The 17,970-nt window shown below is 33.6% G+C and overlaps 2 protein-coding genes across 2 annotated transcripts; one reads left to right on the forward strand and one right to left on the reverse strand.

Annotated features, from left to right (window-relative positions):
* Positions 1-4,758: 4,758 nt before the first annotated feature.
* Positions 4,759-7,775, forward strand: LOC7463126 (50S ribosomal protein L21, mitochondrial). The gene is made up of 5 exons (XM_024586127.2): positions 4,759-5,305; positions 5,390-5,470; positions 5,585-5,686; positions 7,155-7,229; positions 7,322-7,775. Exons 1-5 carry the CDS (start codon positions 4,865-4,867, stop codon positions 7,439-7,441), a joined length of 819 nt encoding a protein of 272 aa, XP_024441895.1. The 5' UTR covers positions 4,759-4,864; the 3' UTR covers positions 7,442-7,775.
* Positions 7,776-12,651: 4,876 nt separating this feature from the next.
* Positions 12,652-17,789, reverse strand: LOC7454714 (probable inactive purple acid phosphatase 27). The gene is made up of 12 exons (XM_002322218.4): positions 17,462-17,789; positions 16,819-16,910; positions 16,395-16,461; positions 16,173-16,295; positions 15,906-15,998; positions 15,403-15,532; positions 14,931-15,012; positions 14,703-14,835; positions 14,116-14,321; positions 13,883-14,008; positions 13,235-13,538; positions 12,652-13,076 (listed from the first exon to the last, which is right to left on the reverse strand). The coding sequence occupies exons 1-12, from the start codon at positions 17,663-17,665 to the stop codon at positions 12,771-12,773; spliced, it is 1,866 nt and encodes a 621-aa protein (XP_002322254.2). The 5' UTR covers positions 17,666-17,789; the 3' UTR covers positions 12,652-12,770.
* Positions 17,790-17,970: the final 181 nt, after the last annotated feature.

Below are 17,970 nucleotides of genomic sequence, written 5' to 3' on the forward strand. Positions count from 1 at the left end.
ATATTATCAAACTTGAAATTTATTTAAATCTAACTTGAAATATATATTTATATTATATAAATATATTTATAGAATATTTAGATTTTTCTTAATACTATATATATATATATATATATTAATGATTTTATTTTTTTATTAAATAATAAATAATAATCAAATAATAAATACTCATATAAATATCAAAAACTCGATAGATAATTTATAATAAATATCGATATTTTTTATTTTATATGTAATAAATAGAATATAGATATAAAAAAAAATATTACTCACGGATACCATTACCATCCCTAGAGATTGCATATTTATTCAATTTTAAATAAATGTATTTATTTGTCCAATAGTTAATAAGTTAAGTACATATATCAAATAATATGACTAATGTATACTCGTTATCACCCTTAAAGATTGCATATTTATTCAATTTTAAATACATGTGTTTATTTGTCCAAATTTGCCACCCCTAGCAAATTTGGTGAAGTACCAAGAAATTCAAGAGAAGCTATTACTGGAGATCAAAGGGGCTGCCGGGGATGGTGATGAAAGCGTAAAAGAGGATGATTTTGCAAGAGATGTCATACCTAAAATCGTATGTTTAGGATTGCGATAGCAGTTGTAGTTCAAAGTGTTTTTCACTTAGAAATGTATTAAGATGATGTTTTTTAATTTTTAAAAAATTATTTTTAATATCAGCGTATTAAAACGATCCAAAAACACTAAAAAATATTAATTTTAATTAAAAAAAATTAAAACTTTTAATAACACAAGTTGGACGACATTTCCAAACATGCTCTTCCTAGGATAAAAAAGGCACCCACCTTCACATTTTGCCTTGCCACATGCAGTGACAGAAGATACAATGTTGAATGAATAATTTTTATGGCAGCTGATATGGGGTGGGATCCAAATGTGTGGGAGGATCCCATGGCATTCGAGCCTGAAAGGTTTCTGAATAGTAGTGGAGGGGAAGCATCTGACATAACAGGAAGTAGAGAGATTAAAAGAGTATTTGGGAATGTGGTTGCGGTTGTTTTTTAAATAACTTTTCGTGCTGAAATACATGTTAATGATTTTTTTTATTTTTTAAAAATTATTTTTAACATTAGCATATCAAAACGATCTAAAACATACAAAATATATTAAATTTTAATAAAATAAAAAATTAAATTTTTTAGAAATATGATTTACATCGGTCCCAAACGGTTTAAGATGACGCCATTTGGTGTGGGAAGGAGGATGTGCCCTGGCTACTGTGATGAAAGGAAGAGCACGGGACCAGATAATTTCGAGGGCAGGAGGGACTCGAAAAGAAATATGAATGCATTTTTTTTTATTAAGATTTTGATTGTTTTTTTATTTTAAAGGTACTTTAAAAAAAATTATTTTTTTATTTTTTTATTTTAAATTATTTTTTTTATATAATGTGTTTTTTTAAATAAAATTTTTTTAAAAAATATTTTTAAATAAAAACACTTTAAAAAACAATTATATTTTAATTTTAAATAGTAACTCTTCTCAAATTAATTGTACCTTGCAACAACGCAATCTCATCCTACTCCTTCCACAACCTTAGAAAGAGCTGTTTTTTGAAATCCTGGGACTTCTCAGGCTCATATAGTCCTTGTTAGTTACCCCTCTTCACGAAAGTTGATTTCTCCCGAGTGTCGGCTACAGATGGTTTGGATCTGGACTTCTTGACTGCTGCTGCTGCTGCTTCCTTTGGTGGGGTCTTCTCTACTGGTTTGAATCTTGACCTCCTGTGTGTTTACAGGATTATTTGCAGTGAAGAATTGTCGTTGAAAAGTAAAAATTTGTTACTGCAAGTTTGTGTAACTAATGCTTGTTTCAACCATAGTTTTGAAACTCGGCTGGTCAATTCAAGACCCAGCTAGTCCGGGGCTAGAATTAGGCCGGGTTGAAGAAAAAATAGGGAAAGAAGAAACTCGAAGTGACCCGGCAGGTTGACCCAGCAAGACCCGATCAAAAACCCGGTTGCAACCCATTGATTTTTTTTACTAAAACGACGTCGTTTTGATTTTTAAAAAAAAAATTGAACCGGGCAACCCAGTGACCCAGTCAAAACCTGAAACCTGGACCTTGAACCAGGTCGGGTTTAAAAACTATAGTTTCAATAATGTTTTTTTATTGGTTGAGATAGTGAATAAAATCTTGATTAATTAAATCCAACTAAGTTTCCAATCAAACTCCATAGAGTTCGTCTAAATTAAATTAAATAGATTGATTTTATGATTCAAATATAATTTTGATGATGGGTAAAAACATGATCTATCTTTAAAGAAAACTTCAAGATGATAATTTTTTTTAAAAAAAATATTAAGACAATGACAAATTAAATTGATCTCGGTCACCCTACGACCCATGTCACGGACACCGTTGAATTTAATATTTTTTTTTATTTAATTAGATGATGAAAATATATACTTGTAAAATTGAGAACCAATCTAAAAATACACAATTATTTGAAAACAGTGATAACTTTATAAAAAGAAAACAAAAATAAATCATGTAGTTTTTTTCTCAACCAATCTAATATTGAAGGATGAAATCGAAAAAAAAAATTAAACACAATTAAAGGAAAAAAAAACTTATTCGGTCAGTGGGTAAACTCGTCAAACTTGTGAATCGGGTAACCCGAGCTAGCACACCAAACCTGTGAACAAAGTTATGGACTCCAGTGGGATTATAATTTGTTTTTTTTTAATTTTTTATTTAACTATATAGTAACAAAAATAGACAAATGCAAAATTAAAAACCAACTCAATAACGAGATGTTGAAAAATAAATAATTAAAAAAAGTTAAACTTGTCAGACCTAAAAACTAGGTCAACTAGCCAAACTTGTGAACATATTCATGTATTTTATAAATTTTAATAATATAAATTTTCTCTTAAAATAATTTTTTTTACTATATAAGAAAAAAATAGATGATAAAAAAAATTCAAGTTCAATTAAAAAAAATACTCTGCCAAACCTGTAAACCGGAATAACTTGGATTATTTTGACAAATTCGCAAACCACGCTAACCCCATGGAAAGGGAAAAAAAAAAGGTAAAAAAATATAAAGTTAAATTCTCAATTATCTCAGTATTAAAATTTAAAAGATGAAATTGACAAAAAAAAATTGAAAAACAAATCATAGCAAAAAATCAATAACAAAACAAAAAAGTATAACACAATAAATTAATATTGTCATTTATAATGCAAGGCTTGTGGATGAACAATAGTTTTCCACATCTTTTAGTTTGGTCACCCTGCAGGCCACAACATTTTTTTCCATTAAAAAAACATTCAAGAGATGATTATGTTTTTTTTTTAAATAAGCAAGATAAATCCAAAAACTAATTAGTTTGATAAAATGATAAAAAAAAAACTAAAGTAGCACAAAAAAAAAAGATTTATTTTAAATATTGGCCTGGGAAAAGCTGTAAAAAAAGAAAATAAGACAAAAATAATGTCAATCGCTGTTAATTTTTAAAACTTGTGATCCAGAACATCAGCCCAAAGCACTATACATGAAAAAAATTGTAAAGCATAGTCCCTAGAAAATAAAATGTTAAAGAGTTAAATCGAAAAAAAAATACACAAAACATAAAAAATAGCAATTAAAAAAATAAGGGATAAAATTAAAATAAAAATAAATTAAAGGGCAACAACAAATTTTCAATTTGAGAGTTAAATTGAAAAGAAAGAAAAAATTAAAAAAGAAAAAAGATCAAAAGAATGAGATCCAAAATAAAAAAAAAGCACACATTATAAACTTGGATCAAATGGTGAAATTAGAAATAATAAAACTTTTATAAAAAATCAAGGAAAAAAATAAAAAATATGTAGAATAAAGATCAAGTTGAAAACATTAATACATGATAAATAAATTGAACATGTAGATTTTTTCAAGATATTTTTTTACACAAAAAAATTCTAAATGCAAATTGAAAAACTTATGCATGTATATAATTAAATAAATCAAGAACCATTGTGTAAATAAATTTAAGAAAAAAATCATTAATAATAAATAAAAATAAAATTGAAAAAACTAAGAAACAAATACAGATCAAGATATTTAATATCGCTATACAAGTCATTCACCTGATTGTGTTCAATGAATTTGTTTATTAAAATAAATTTGTAATAAAAATTGAGATACACATAAGTTTTTTTGAATAAAATAAAAAAAAAAAATATACTATGCAAGACTGCATATATTAAAAAAAATTAAACAATTCTAATATAATTAAAAAATAATTGTTATTTTAAAAAGTTAAATAAGTAAAAAAAAACATAGTGAAGTATAATAAAAACTAAAAAATAGTTTTTTTAAAAATATATAAAATAAGGTTTAAATTAAAAAAAAATCAAAATTATATATATAAAAAAATGAGACTAGGCCAAATGCCTAACCCATGAATAAAAAGCCCGCGTCCATGCCTTTATTCATTCCAATAGCAATTTTAAAAATAAAATTTTATTAAACTTTGTTATTTATCAATTTTTTTTATCATTATCAAATACTTTTTTACCACAACCAAGCCTATAATTGTTCTTTCTATGTTTAAAACCTAAATATTCATTTATTTAAAAATATATTGCGCATATAAGATACAACAATTAAAAGAAGTGAGATCTTACTAGAAAAAGTTAAAGGTAAGGTACTTGGTTGAATAAATTAAAAAAGTACATGCACTAAATTTGCATTTGTACTCCGTTTATTACAACTCTCCCACACGACAAGTCGTTCTAAAATATTAAACCTCACAGCATCGCCTCAAAACCCCCCCATTTCACCTGCACACTAAAACCCTACTACAATCCATCACCACCCCCACCACCGCAATCACCACCATCCATGGCGCAGAGACGGTGGCTCCAAACCGTAACCCGCCATGCCCTACCTCTCCTCTCCTCAAAACCGACAACCTCTCTCAAACCTCTACCTCACCTTCCAGCCCCCATTTCTCTCAAATCCATTCTCTCTCCCAAACCCCTTCAACAATTTCTATACACTGATCCCACCTTGTTCCACGCTCGCAGTTTCTCTTCAAGTTCTCGCGACGACAGCGAAAACGAAGAAGATGACGTTGAAGAAGGAGGTGAAGAAGAAGAAGATTACGATAGTGATAGCAATGAGGCGGAGGTGGATGATGTTACGGTGTCGGATATGAAGAGAGAATATTCAGCGGAAGAGATAGAAGCGGAGGCTGCCGCAATTGGGTATAAAGTGATTGGACCGCTCTTGCCATCGGACCGGGTTTTAAAACATCGTGAGCCGGTTTTCGCTGTTGTTCAGGTTTATTTCATTTCATGTTTTACTGTATTTTGAACTTTTTTGAGATTATGCGGTGATATATTATATTTTTTTTGGTGCGTGTAGATTGGTTCTCATCAATTTAAGGTGAGTAATGGAGATTGTATTTACGTGGAGAGATTGAAGTTTTGTGAAGTAAATGATAAGGTAGAGTTGCCCATTTTCCTGAAAGTTGAAAGCAAATTGTTTTCCTTACATATTAAATACTTTCGGCGAACTGAATGAACGATGCTTTCATGATTGTGTCCATTGCTATTGCAGTTGATTTTGAACAAGGTTCTCATGTTAGGAACAAGTACTCAAACAATCATTGGTAGACCTATATTGCCGGATGCAGCTGTTCATGCAGTTGTTGAGGAGCATGTAAGTGTCCCTCCTCTCTTTAACACTTTCATAAAAACACACACACACACATCTCAATGCCTTTGTGAAAGTGGAAGACATCAGATGACTATGGTGGTGTGTCCACACGAAGATACAACTTTGCCCATTACTATGAAAAAAAATTTCTTGTAGAGTTATTCCCGTTGAAAAATAAGTTTAAATCTGAAAACTTGTGTTCCCATATAGCTAAAAAAGACAGAGAGAATCAGGTTCGTTATGGGTAGCTTGGGTTCATGTATTTGGTGTCTTAAAGACCCAACTAACTGTACTTGGGCATGGAGGAAGGTTCTTAAGCTAAGAAGAATATCTTGGGATCTTATTGATCTAGTTGTTGGTAATGGGAGGAATGTTTGTTTGTGGTGGGATAAATGACTTATCCCAAAGCTAAAGTTTACGGGTCAAGACTTATTCATGAGTCTGGCTTAGGTTTAAACTCTAAAGTGGCAGCTGTTATTGTCAATAATGAGTGGTGTTGGCCTAATCTTGTTTGGAAGCTATGGTGGAGGTTCAAAGTGTTTGCAGTGTTGTTCATCCTTTAAGTGAAGACTTTTCAGTTCAGAATCTTACACTAGATGGTAAATTCTCATCTCGGAGTGCTTGGCAGTATCTCAGGGTTAAAGGCACTAAAGTTGAGTGGTTTGATCTTGTTTGGGTCACATTTCCAGGCATGGTTTCATCACTTGGATGGCTATCCAGGATAGACTGAGTACTAAATTGAGAGACCTGAGAGAAAACATCTTCTCTTAGGTTTCTTCCTCTCGTGGCCGTGTTAAGAGGGGGGAAAGCGAGAAAAGACAGGGAGGGAGAGCAGCATCTTATTCTTTTCACGAGAACTCCACTTCTGGATCAGAAAAGCATTTGGAACAGGTTCCGTGGTCATTTTGTTGGCAGAAACGATCCAGGGGCTTCGGGGAACCCCAAAACAAAGTCTTCCGACTTGATTTATAGATGCTATAGGAAGAAATATCTGCCCTGTTCTCTTTGTGGAGTTGCTGATGAAAACAGGGATCACCTATTTCTTGGCTGCTCCTTTTCATTTGTTGTCTGGAGGAATATTTGCAGCTAAGTGGTGTTGTAAGGAATATAGGTGATTGGGTTAACGAGTTGCAATGGGCAACAGCTATCCTTCAAAAGAAGTGTTTTCTTTCTTCTCTCTTGGTGTGCTGTTATATATGGGTTCTGGAAGGAGAGTAACAGTAGGGTTCATGACAATCAATGATCTTCTCCAGCTGATGTTACTGCCTGGTTGTCTATTGAGAGAGAGAGAGAGAGAGAGAGTTTGTCCTATAGCTTAATTGGGAAATTTTTTGTCCCAAACTTGCTGACCAATATAATTACAGCACATCATATGTTCTCATTTTGTTTTAAGTATATGGTTTTTACAATTGGTGATTTGTTGATTCATGTATGAAATTTAATCACCATGTTTTATTCCCTTTTCCCTCAGGCATTAGATGCCAAGGTAATTATCTTTAAGAAAAAGAGAAGGAAGAATTACCGTCGAACGAAAGGACATCGCCAGGTATAAAAAGATCATTTTCTGAATGGTTCTAGCTTTCTCTCTCCAATTATGTGGTGTTCATTTTTCTCCACCCATGTTTTTCTGTTTTTCAGGAATTGACTAGGTTGAGAATAGCTGATATCCAAGGAATTGAGAAACCAAAGCCAAAAGTTGATCCAAAGCAAAAAATGGTAGCTGTTAAGCAGCAAGAAAAGGTTGCGGTTGCTGCTTGAGAGGTATTTTTCCTTTGATTGTATGTCCACAATAATGGCTCTCTGTTATTTGGAGTTGACTTTCAGTGCTATTTTACCAAGCGTGATCTCCATCCTGGCTCATCCAATGTACATTTTGGATGCCATTTGAGGAAGCAAATCTTTTTATCTTACCATAGGTGCCGAGGAGTTGGTACACTGGAAGTACGTTTTTTTTTTCCCATGGGAAACTTTTGTTTTTGTAATTCTTGTTAGTTTATTTGCATTTACTATCATAGCCAAGACTTGCTAGCACACTCTTGTTCTAATAGAGTTATTTTCAAGGATTAAATCAATTATTACTCGTTGCAGTTTAGCTTATTGGATTTATTTTCTGAAAACCTGCTCCTGCATTGTGATTTGTTTAAAATGGCATTTCTGTTCAGATGATCCACAGTATAATAATTGCTACTAATGTGAGCTTCTTCTTTTGATTGCTAGTTGATTCTGATGGGGAAAACTTGTTAATTACATACTGTGCCTGTTTTTATCTCTAGTTTAGCCATAAGACTATAACATTGCTCTGAGACAGTTGGCTGGGATGCTATACAATGAAAAAGTCTTGTGGCTTTTAGAAGGGTGCGATGCACTTTTGTTCTTTTTTTATGCAATTTTATTTGCTTGAACTGTGATATGCCAACCTACACCTTTTCAACTTCATGTTTGTAGTTGTGAATGAAAATTAGGTGATGTTTTAGGGTGGTTGTGTGTCCGCATGTGAATGTGTATTGTGTAATTCAAAACAGTAATACTATTGATTGTTGTAGAATTAAGTTTAAAGAAGGGCTGGCAGCTGCAATGAAAAGTGTACCGAAGGGTTGATAGAGTTTTGTTCTGCCATATATAGCTGAAAGTGTTTGGTACTTTCTAGGATTGTCTTTCACACTATTTCAGACAATTTTGGAACTTTGAAAGTTGTATTTTGAGTGAATAGCTGTCATTATGGTAAAGGTATTGTTGTCCAAACTGTCAAGGGTGTGTATGGACAAAAGGAAAGAACAAACTTGTTGAAAGAAACGAAAATTATTTTCCCATTTGTTTGGATGATATAGAGGTAGACATGAAGAGAAATGCATCATTTCTTTTACTTCCAAAAACCTTATCAAGTGTGCTCGGCCTTAGTTTTATCTATTTTTCCTCGTCAATCCCTTCACTTTGCAGACATTGGTTATCTTGATGTCCAGAAGGGAGGCCTCATTTTTGCCTCCATTTATTTCTTCCAAAGTCAGAGCAAAGAAACCAAGCTCCTTTCCTTTCTATCCTGTCTTCTTTTCTTCTGTCCATTGTTTAGAATGAACATGAATAAACCAGACAAACAATACTCAAACACAAACTTTCTGAGATCTATGGTTAGTTTTAGTTTGTAGTACTGTTCACAGGTGATCAGATTCAGTTTCTGTTCTTTCAAGGTCTGAATTGTAACAGGACTGCCAGTTATGAATGCTTGCATGTGCGCAAATGTACTTCTCGGACGGGCTACCTCCGTGGAGCCAAATTGAACAGTAATTTTTCTTTTTTGCATGAGCAATGTGTTGCACGTCTTTGCTACTTGCAATAGTCGAAAACTTAGGGATAAAGACAACGACAATGACAATGCATTAAATGCCATCATTTCGTACTAATAACAGTATGATTATGATAGATGTGAATGGAATTTGCAAAGAGCTACATACATCCCTCCATTTTTTTCCCTTCTTTGTTTAAATTGATGCCACTTGCAACGTGAGTCCCTTCTGGATCTTTCTCTTTCATGCATGTCTCTTTGATTGACACAAGTCTAGATTAGGATGGAAACTCTCCACTTTTGGTCGTTAAATTTATTGTCATTTTCTCCCTTTGATTGATTTTCTTTTTTGGAACCATCCCTTTTATTGATATTTCGTTGGCTTTCTAGTACTCCAGTTTCTTAATTGGTTAAGGGTCCCACTGATCCCTCAAAGTACCGAGGCTTTGGCTGTCCATGCCAGTAACTTGCTTAGGGGTCAATGTATAGGTGAGAGCCCAATCATGCCACCATTTTAGATCTTCTGTTTCCTTCTATATTCTAAATAAATTTGAAGTCTGAAGCTTTCTTTGCCACCATAATTAGTCATCTTTCAACTGCAAACTCTATGTAAACGACTTGGAATTTTCTGAAGCATTTTGTCTCTCCCGGCTTTCCTTTTAAAAATGATTATGCTAATAGAATTGGTTGTCACATTAGTTTCTCCACTTTGTCACTCCTTCACCCCAATTATTGTAAGCTATATATTGCTACATAAATGGATTGGAATCCAGATGCAAACTGGTCGAGATTTAAACCAATCCAGATGAAAACCAGTTGAGTTTGATTGTAGAAACTGAGATCTCTTGCATTCAACTGTATTATACACTAAATTTTCTGCAGTTGCGGTGACCAGTGTTTCAATCATGAGGATTGTTTGTAGTATTTTTTTTCCTGTAAGATTCGACTCTTTACTGGCTGCGGATGGCCGATTGGTAATGCCATTGTCGTACTATTTCGTTCGTCGTACTATTTCATTTCAATGGAACGATGTTGCCAAAAATTTAGTTGAAGAACATGATTTGAAATTTAAGGAATGTGTGAGAGTCTACCACGCATGTCAATTATAGGAGATGGAATCTAACCAAGCACTAAAGCTGTGAAGAGGTCGTAGTTGGAGCTGATGCCGGCTCTCTCCTCCACATTGCTGATGCCGGCTCTTTCTCCTCCACATTCTTATAAAATTTTAGAGAAGTGGATCGTCAATCGGCTGCACATCCTGTTCAAGCAAAGTCATAGCTTACCAAATTAACATTAAAAGGTCAAACGATATTGGAAAAATAAAAATACAATCAGTAAGTAATGGGAACTAAGTAGGCGTCACGCATAGCCAGGTCAAATTTTTCTAAATATATATAAAAAAAGTGTTCAAGAGACGCTATCAATTTCAAATAAGATAGCCAGTGTTTTCAAATAAGCAAGAAAAATTTGGCACCTAGATCATTGACTTGACTACATTTAGTAAATTCAATTAATTTAATAATATAATTAAAAAAAGTTTTCATAGTAAATAAAGCAAAAAAAAAAATGGTAATAATTAATCATAAAAAACAACTTAATATTATACTCAGGAGGGAAAAAAAAAGAAAAACTCCTGTTAGAGTCTTATCGTTGCTGTATTATGGAAAACACCCCACTAGAAAGAGCTTATCGCGACACTTGTAATGTCATTGTGAAAGAGGCAACAAAGATCCGAAAAACAAATCACAAATCACACAAAACATTTTATATTTATATTTCATCAATTAAATTAAATTAATTTATATATGAATTTCTTTAAAATAAGCTAATTTAATTTTTAAAAAACAAATAAAGACCTAAAATAACTTGAGTTATTTTCCAAATTAGTGTAAAAAGCACATAAAAAATAATAATTGAGCTAATTTGTAATTAAATAAATAAGAAAAGATGAAACTGAAAAATATAATTTTTTTTTTTAAAATAAACAAATCAAGATAAATATTTGAAACTTAGGTTAATTTTTCAAACTCACAACTCGTGAAATTCTAAACCTCAACTTAACCAAAAAGCTCAATTTTTATTCAATTTAATATTAAAAAATAAAATTGGAAAAATATCAATTTTAAAAAATTATCAAAATAAAAAAAATAAAATAAAAAAGAATGAAATCTGATCCTATCAAACAAAAAGAGCTGAGATAATGAGCAGTCGCTACCTTCTTCCTTTCCCCTCTGCAGAATCTTTACTTTTTAACGCAGGGCATCAAATGATATCAAGAATGTCTAGAGCACAACTGTTCTCTAATCTCTGGATTCCCAGGCAGCCAGTCAGAAATATCTTTGGACTTGACTTCCTCATCTTTATGCAAAGATTCCAACCAGGAATAAACCGGCAGCCATTGATCTGGACGATGAAATCTAGCATGTGGAACATCAACCTGGTTCGTCTCGGTTACCTGATACATGAAAAATGGCAACTATTTAGCTCATAACGCATTGAGATTGAAAATGGGATAATAAAAAGTTAATCACACGGAAAAGTGACGCTCATGAAAACTAAAGATAATAACAAACAAAAAATACATAAATTTTATAAGTAAAATTGACTGCAGATGTAAATCCCAAACTCACTGGTTTATTCTTTCTCTGAAAGTAATGATAATAAAGTTTGTTTTTTTTTAGATTTATAAAATCTTAAATAGTTCAAAAACTCTACTTCAACTACAAAATAAAAAGAAATCTGAAAATATATATAAAAAAAAACCATAAAATTCAAAATAAGTCATGAAATCCGAAAACTATCAAAACTACATGTCTCAACAAAATTTTCAATATCTAAAGATTTGATGGTTCATGTAGCAATGTAAAGATTCGAGCTCAATTTAACAGTTGGATAAAAAATAATAGTCTCTTTGAGCCATCATTCTAGCCCGAAACGATTAGATCTCCTTTTGAATCTAGACATGTCTCATTGATTTATAAATGTATCAATTAAATCATCTACATAATCCATCTCAAATAAATTCTTATCTAGTTGTGGCAGATTCATATATAACTGCTTAGAATCACTCGTTGCAGGTTATAAACATACACTGAGATTAGTAATGAGGTAATTTTTTGTTATTTTTTGTTATCATTTGTCAATAAGAAAATATGCAACAGGCAGAGCAATTCATCCATCTTCAAATTCGACTGTTCTTTAGGACAGATATCCTTTGGCAAAGTTTCCGAAGTTCCTCTCACCGGCAAAATTCACCTGAAAGTGAATGATCAAGGAGAATTGATACTTCGGATAGCTGTAATTTAACGTTATCCACCAAGAATTCAGGAGAATAATTATTCTCCAGATACAATAAATTATTGCGGTTTGCAGACTGCACAACTATGAATTATAAAATAGAATTTGGATTGTTGTGTAAATGATTTTATAGTGATGCTGTCACTGCTTTTAAGTTTTCTTTTGAACATTGTCAACAAGAAAATTTGGATTGGTGTGTAAATGATTTTATAGTGACCTAATTTGGATTGCTTTAGAAAATTTGGTTACAGTAATCTGCGTATCGGCAGTTTAAGATCAGTTGAGATAGGAGAAGGATTTCTAAAGTAGGAAACCCTAATCTTGAAAGGATTTTTGTTTAGAATCCTTCAAGTAGATATAAGCAACAGCCATATGCTAACAAAAATCATAGTTATTCCACAAACACCCATTTGTGATCCTGTCATAATCGCATTAATGATGGAGATAAGTTTTTGTTTTTTTAAAGAAAAGCAAGCATAGTTTAAACGAAAATAAAAGGGGAAGTCAGGTTCATCGAGCCAAAGTAATTGGTTCACAGCCATCGTGCACACAGGCCAACACATCCCTGTAGTCCCTTGATATGGTGAATGAATCGTAGACCTTTCCATCACTGCTCTTCTTGTATTCAAAGAGAAGAGATGAGTAATTAAATGCTGTAAGTTTGACAAATCCGAAGTCTGAATCTTTGTAAATACTCCAAGTGGTCTGCACTGGACCAAATTCTCCTAAATGGCTCCCTCCCCCACCAACAACAACATGGATTGTTCCGTTGACAGTGCCTGAATAATGGGATCTTTCTGTATTCACACACTGATTCTGCATTGCCATAATAAACATTACATGATCAGACTTAGCAAGCAATTACATAGACTGGGTTTAGGAGAAAGGGTTGAATGAGAATCAGGACTTGCACAAAAAGTCATGAAAGCCAAGAAAATGGTGCGATTACGTTATGAAATCAGACACAAGCACACCTGGTAAATTGGGCACGTTCTTTCATAGTTATGGACATGTCCAAAAAATGCAATGTCTACTTTATACTTTTGCCAAAGCTTCTGCAGGCTCTCCCTTCCCATTGGCTCTCCATATGAACCACTCTGCCAGTAGGAGGAGGAATAACCAAGAACACGATGAGCAGCGAATATCAACCAAGGCTGTTTTTTCCTGTCTGCTGATGCAAGGCATTTCTCGATGAATTTGTATTGTTCAGATCCTTCCCTCCAGTCATGTTCACTGTCAGCTATGCAAAAATGGAACATGCCATAATCTGTTGAATACCTGCAGAAAACAGTGCTCATCTTGATGGATAAACATATTGAATGCAGAACTGGCCAGACAAGGATTTGGATATTTTCCAAGCTAAATCTAAACATAATCACAGGCTTGTATATTTATCTACACCGAAAGATTGATAAAAGTAGCTCATGCCATTCTCTGAAATATGTAGATTTCTTTTTTCTTGAGTCCTTCAGGAATATACAGAACATGTCGAATTTGTAAAATCTTAGTTAACTTTGGAAAGTGAATTGGCCTTCTTTATACACTACAGGTGTTTATATTCAAGTCTTCTCATAATAAATCTTTCATGATGTTTGAATAATTCTTATAACTGATTTACTTACCAGAACTTAGCTCTGTTCTCAGCGGGAACGTAAAACATGGTCTCTGCTAGAACACCACATTCACCACCGGAATCATTTCCATCATAGAAGGATCCTGTCCCTGGTGAGTCTCGCTCATGGTTGCCACTATCGGAGAAAGAACCATGTTAAAGTATCTCGGAGTAGCAAAAACTTGTACCTATTAACATAATCATACATGAATTGCAACAAGCAAGCATAGCGTCCATTCAAACCTCGCAATCATATATGGAACAGTCGATGCAATGGGCTCTACTTGTGAGGTAAACTGGTCCCACTGTGAGATGTATCCATTTGCATATGTGATATCTCCTATATGAAAAACTATGTCAATGGCATTTAAGTCCTTGATTAGCTGATCTGTGGTGTTAAGGGAGCCTGGCTGGTAATTATTAAATTCATTTGAACCATCACGCTCTGCCTGAAACATCAAGAAAGAAATGGTGGATGTCTTTAATTGCATGAGCTACAAACAACCTAATTTCTTCAAATCTGTATACCTAACAGTGTGTGTATGTTCCACATAATTACAGAACAGTTTTTAGCTCTTGGAGCTTGTTCTGTCAACGTTGATAGCTGGTAACTAAAATTTATAAATTCCATCAATTACAAGAACATTAGATACGGAATATAATGGAGAACCTTCTTCGATGTATGTTATTATAAGCATTCAGTGATCAAAGGTTCTTTGATCTAAGCGAAAGTACAAATGGTGTCCAGGAAATATATATATAATATCAAGTAAACTAATGCTTTTAACCAGAAGGCTATTATTATCCTGCACTATACTACTTCATAGTACCTTTCCCATGTCGCCGAATATCACAACACGCTGTAATGATTCTTGCCCTGGATATGGTGATGACTTGAAAGAATAAGACTTGCTCCATATATATGAACCATTAACTAACTTATGACCAAGCTTGTACGAGTACCTGAATAAACAATCATCACTGAAACCATCAGAATAATTCCCATCTATGCTCCTTGTCATTGTTATAATATGATTCTTAGAACTTAAGATGCATACATGGAGTTTGGCCACAAATCTCTTAAGAAACTCGTATGGATAAAACCGGGATCACGCCAACCAACTGTTCGAGCTGGTATACCTGCAGCGATATAACAAGTATTTAACAAGTATTTACCACTGTAGTTTCTATCCTGCTAATTTCCTGGAAAAAGTTATCCCGGTAAGCGGTCCAATGCAAATAGCAGAAGCATAATTCTTCCTCTAAACAAAGCTTCCTGTCGCCTTGTTACAGAAGAAAGTCGAGATACTTCCTGAACTTCAACATTTGCTACTGAATGAACATAGAGCATGACTAGATTTTGAAAACAACGCAGAAACAACTTAGTTTTTAGTTATTTTTCACGAGTTGATGCATTTGAAAGAGGATAATTGGGCAAGAAAAGGAATAAAAAAAGTATTTCTAACATGATGGACTATTAAGATAATTGCAAATACCATTATCATTATTCCAAGAGGATATGGCTCATACCACACATGCTATTTTGATGAAATGTCAACGTCCCAGCAGGTGATCGAGTTTGAGACTCTCCCTTGAGACCCCACTCAACCATAGGCACAGCTTCTGTAATGCCGTAACCACTTGTCCAGGTAACTGTCATCTGCATGATACAATAAACAAAGCTATCTTAAAATGAATTCTCAAAGCTGATAAGAAGTGAGTAAAAAATGCAGCACCCAGGAAAGGCTAAAAACTGATCGATGGAATGAATTTTCAGACTCCATGGATGATTATTAATAACAACCTTATCTTTATCTCTGATTCATCCGTGAGAAATGTTACATCTTTGCGACTTTAGTTTACAAACTATAAATTTAAATATTTTCAAATCAATCGGTATGACCAGTATATAGCGATGTCCCCAAAAGTTCTCTCTCATTATTCTCAGTAGCTTGAGCTTGTAAATAAGCCTTTGATTGTTGAAACTGCTGGTTAAAAGAAGTATGCATAGAATTTGAATGGCATAAACTTACTTCATCCCAAGACTTCCCCTGAGAGAGTCTTGGATAAAGAGGCGCCTTTGGATTTGCAAACTTTATGAAGTTAGAAACTGCCACCAGCTTTGGCTGCAATGCATAAAATCATCGGCAATCTAAAGGATTGAGCAACAAGATTGAAGTAGTGGCACAAGAATAATGTAGAACCAAGTCAGAAATTTGATACTAAAATCCAAGCCTGAAACATTGCATTTTATGTTCACATATATAAGCAATAGACTACGAAAATAGACTTGGTCGCACATTTGACAACCCGCCTGAGAATAAAGCAAATGAGAAATCTGCCCGCTGATTGATCAATTGAAATTTCAAAGATGCTTTGCCGGTCTTTGTGTATCCAGCATCAGAATCGTTGGCAAATTTGTACTGAGAAAGAGAATCACTGATCATGAGATTGCTCAAAGCAAGTTCAAAAGGTTACACATTTACAGAATATCAGTCATATTGCATTGAACTAAGGCAGACCTTTATTGGAGCTGAACATATATATGGCTCGTCTTGTTTGTCGTCATCAGATGAACATGTTGATGAGCTAGCAAAGTAGAATGAATTTCATTACTCTATAAGATAGAAAATTAGGGAAAAAGTTCCAGCAATAGGCAGTTCTCGACGATGACGGGATTGTGATTTGTGAGCATAATAGTTAAGAAGATTTCTGCAGAACAAGATGAACTTTTTTCCCATGTATAAAAGTAATGATATAAAAGACAACCTGTTTTTCCCACGTTTACAAGTAAATTGATGGAAAGGACTAGCAATCTACAAGAAATTGGGAATTTCTGCTCAGGGTTTTATTCAGTCTGAGCAGAGTCTATGTAGATGCTTGTCCAATATTCATTCATTCTAAACATGGAAAACAAAGCAATTAAGGGGTGGAAAGTGATGATACTTGAATTTTGCCGGAGAAAATACTGCAACCCAGTCATCCTCAGTAGGGTTGGGGCATTCAATTTCCACAGTTATCCACTGGGAACTTCCCCCCTGCACATGAATAAAAACCAGATATTGCTATTTCAAATGGTAGCGTTAGGAAACATGCCATTGTTTATATAGCAGCTATCTTAACTTTGCAGTGCCTTGCATGGTTAGCATCAAACTGCTATGGGATGGTACCATTGTGTGTAGCTCAATAAATTCTGGTAATATGAATAGCTGAGTGTTTATGATCTTTGTAGTTTCTGATGCCATGGATTATTATACACTCAGTTAAAACTCCATTTCTCATGTGTTCTATTCCAAATTTTGGAAGGTGTTTCTACAGCTCCTCAAAAAGACATGAAAGCTTTTCAATGAAATGATGGAGAAGGGACTCGTAATAAAACCAGTTCCAAGAACTGTAATCACAGGACTCCAAATTCAGAATACTTCGTCAATTTGCATTAGAATTCCAATAAACACACGTGCACACACACAAGCAATGAACAATAATGATAAAAAAAAACAGCAAAGATGCTATTCAATATTCAATGGCTTCAAGGGACATTGTAACACAAAGTTCATCAGGCGACATGTTGGCAAGAACTAAATATTACCTTGGCACCAAGAACATACGGGTATGCTGTGATAGAAGCATTGTCATGAAGAGAGTAAACAGCCTTGTGAATAGCAATCTTCGACAGTGGCTGAACTCCCATTCCATTCTTGCTGTGAGCTGCTACATCAAGACGACCCAAGTCCACACACAGGCATCCAACTAACAGTATAATCAGAATTTGAAGAGATGAGAAACTCTCCATTAGTATTATTTTCACACTGTCACTCTCTGTGACCAATGACTTCAAAATCCCTTATTTAAAAAGCACAGAAGAAGCCTTGAAGTGTGGACCATTACATGAGCCGGCCATGGATCTTTCGAGTCATTTTCTCTAGTCAACGGTTGCTGTTTGTTTCTTAATACGTTATGGTCACGGATTTCAAAGATAAGACTTTGTTATTATTAAAGATCTAAATATATATTATATTATTAGATTGGGGAGTAACTAAATTTAGTTTATCAAGGAATGTTATATATAAAAATATTTTTAATAAAACCCTAACGTGT

This window comes from Populus trichocarpa, chromosome 15, assembly GCF_000002775.5.
Source record: "Populus trichocarpa isolate Nisqually-1 chromosome 15, P.trichocarpa_v4.1, whole genome shotgun sequence".
Taxonomy (NCBI): Eukaryota; Viridiplantae; Streptophyta; class Magnoliopsida; order Malpighiales; family Salicaceae; genus Populus; species Populus trichocarpa.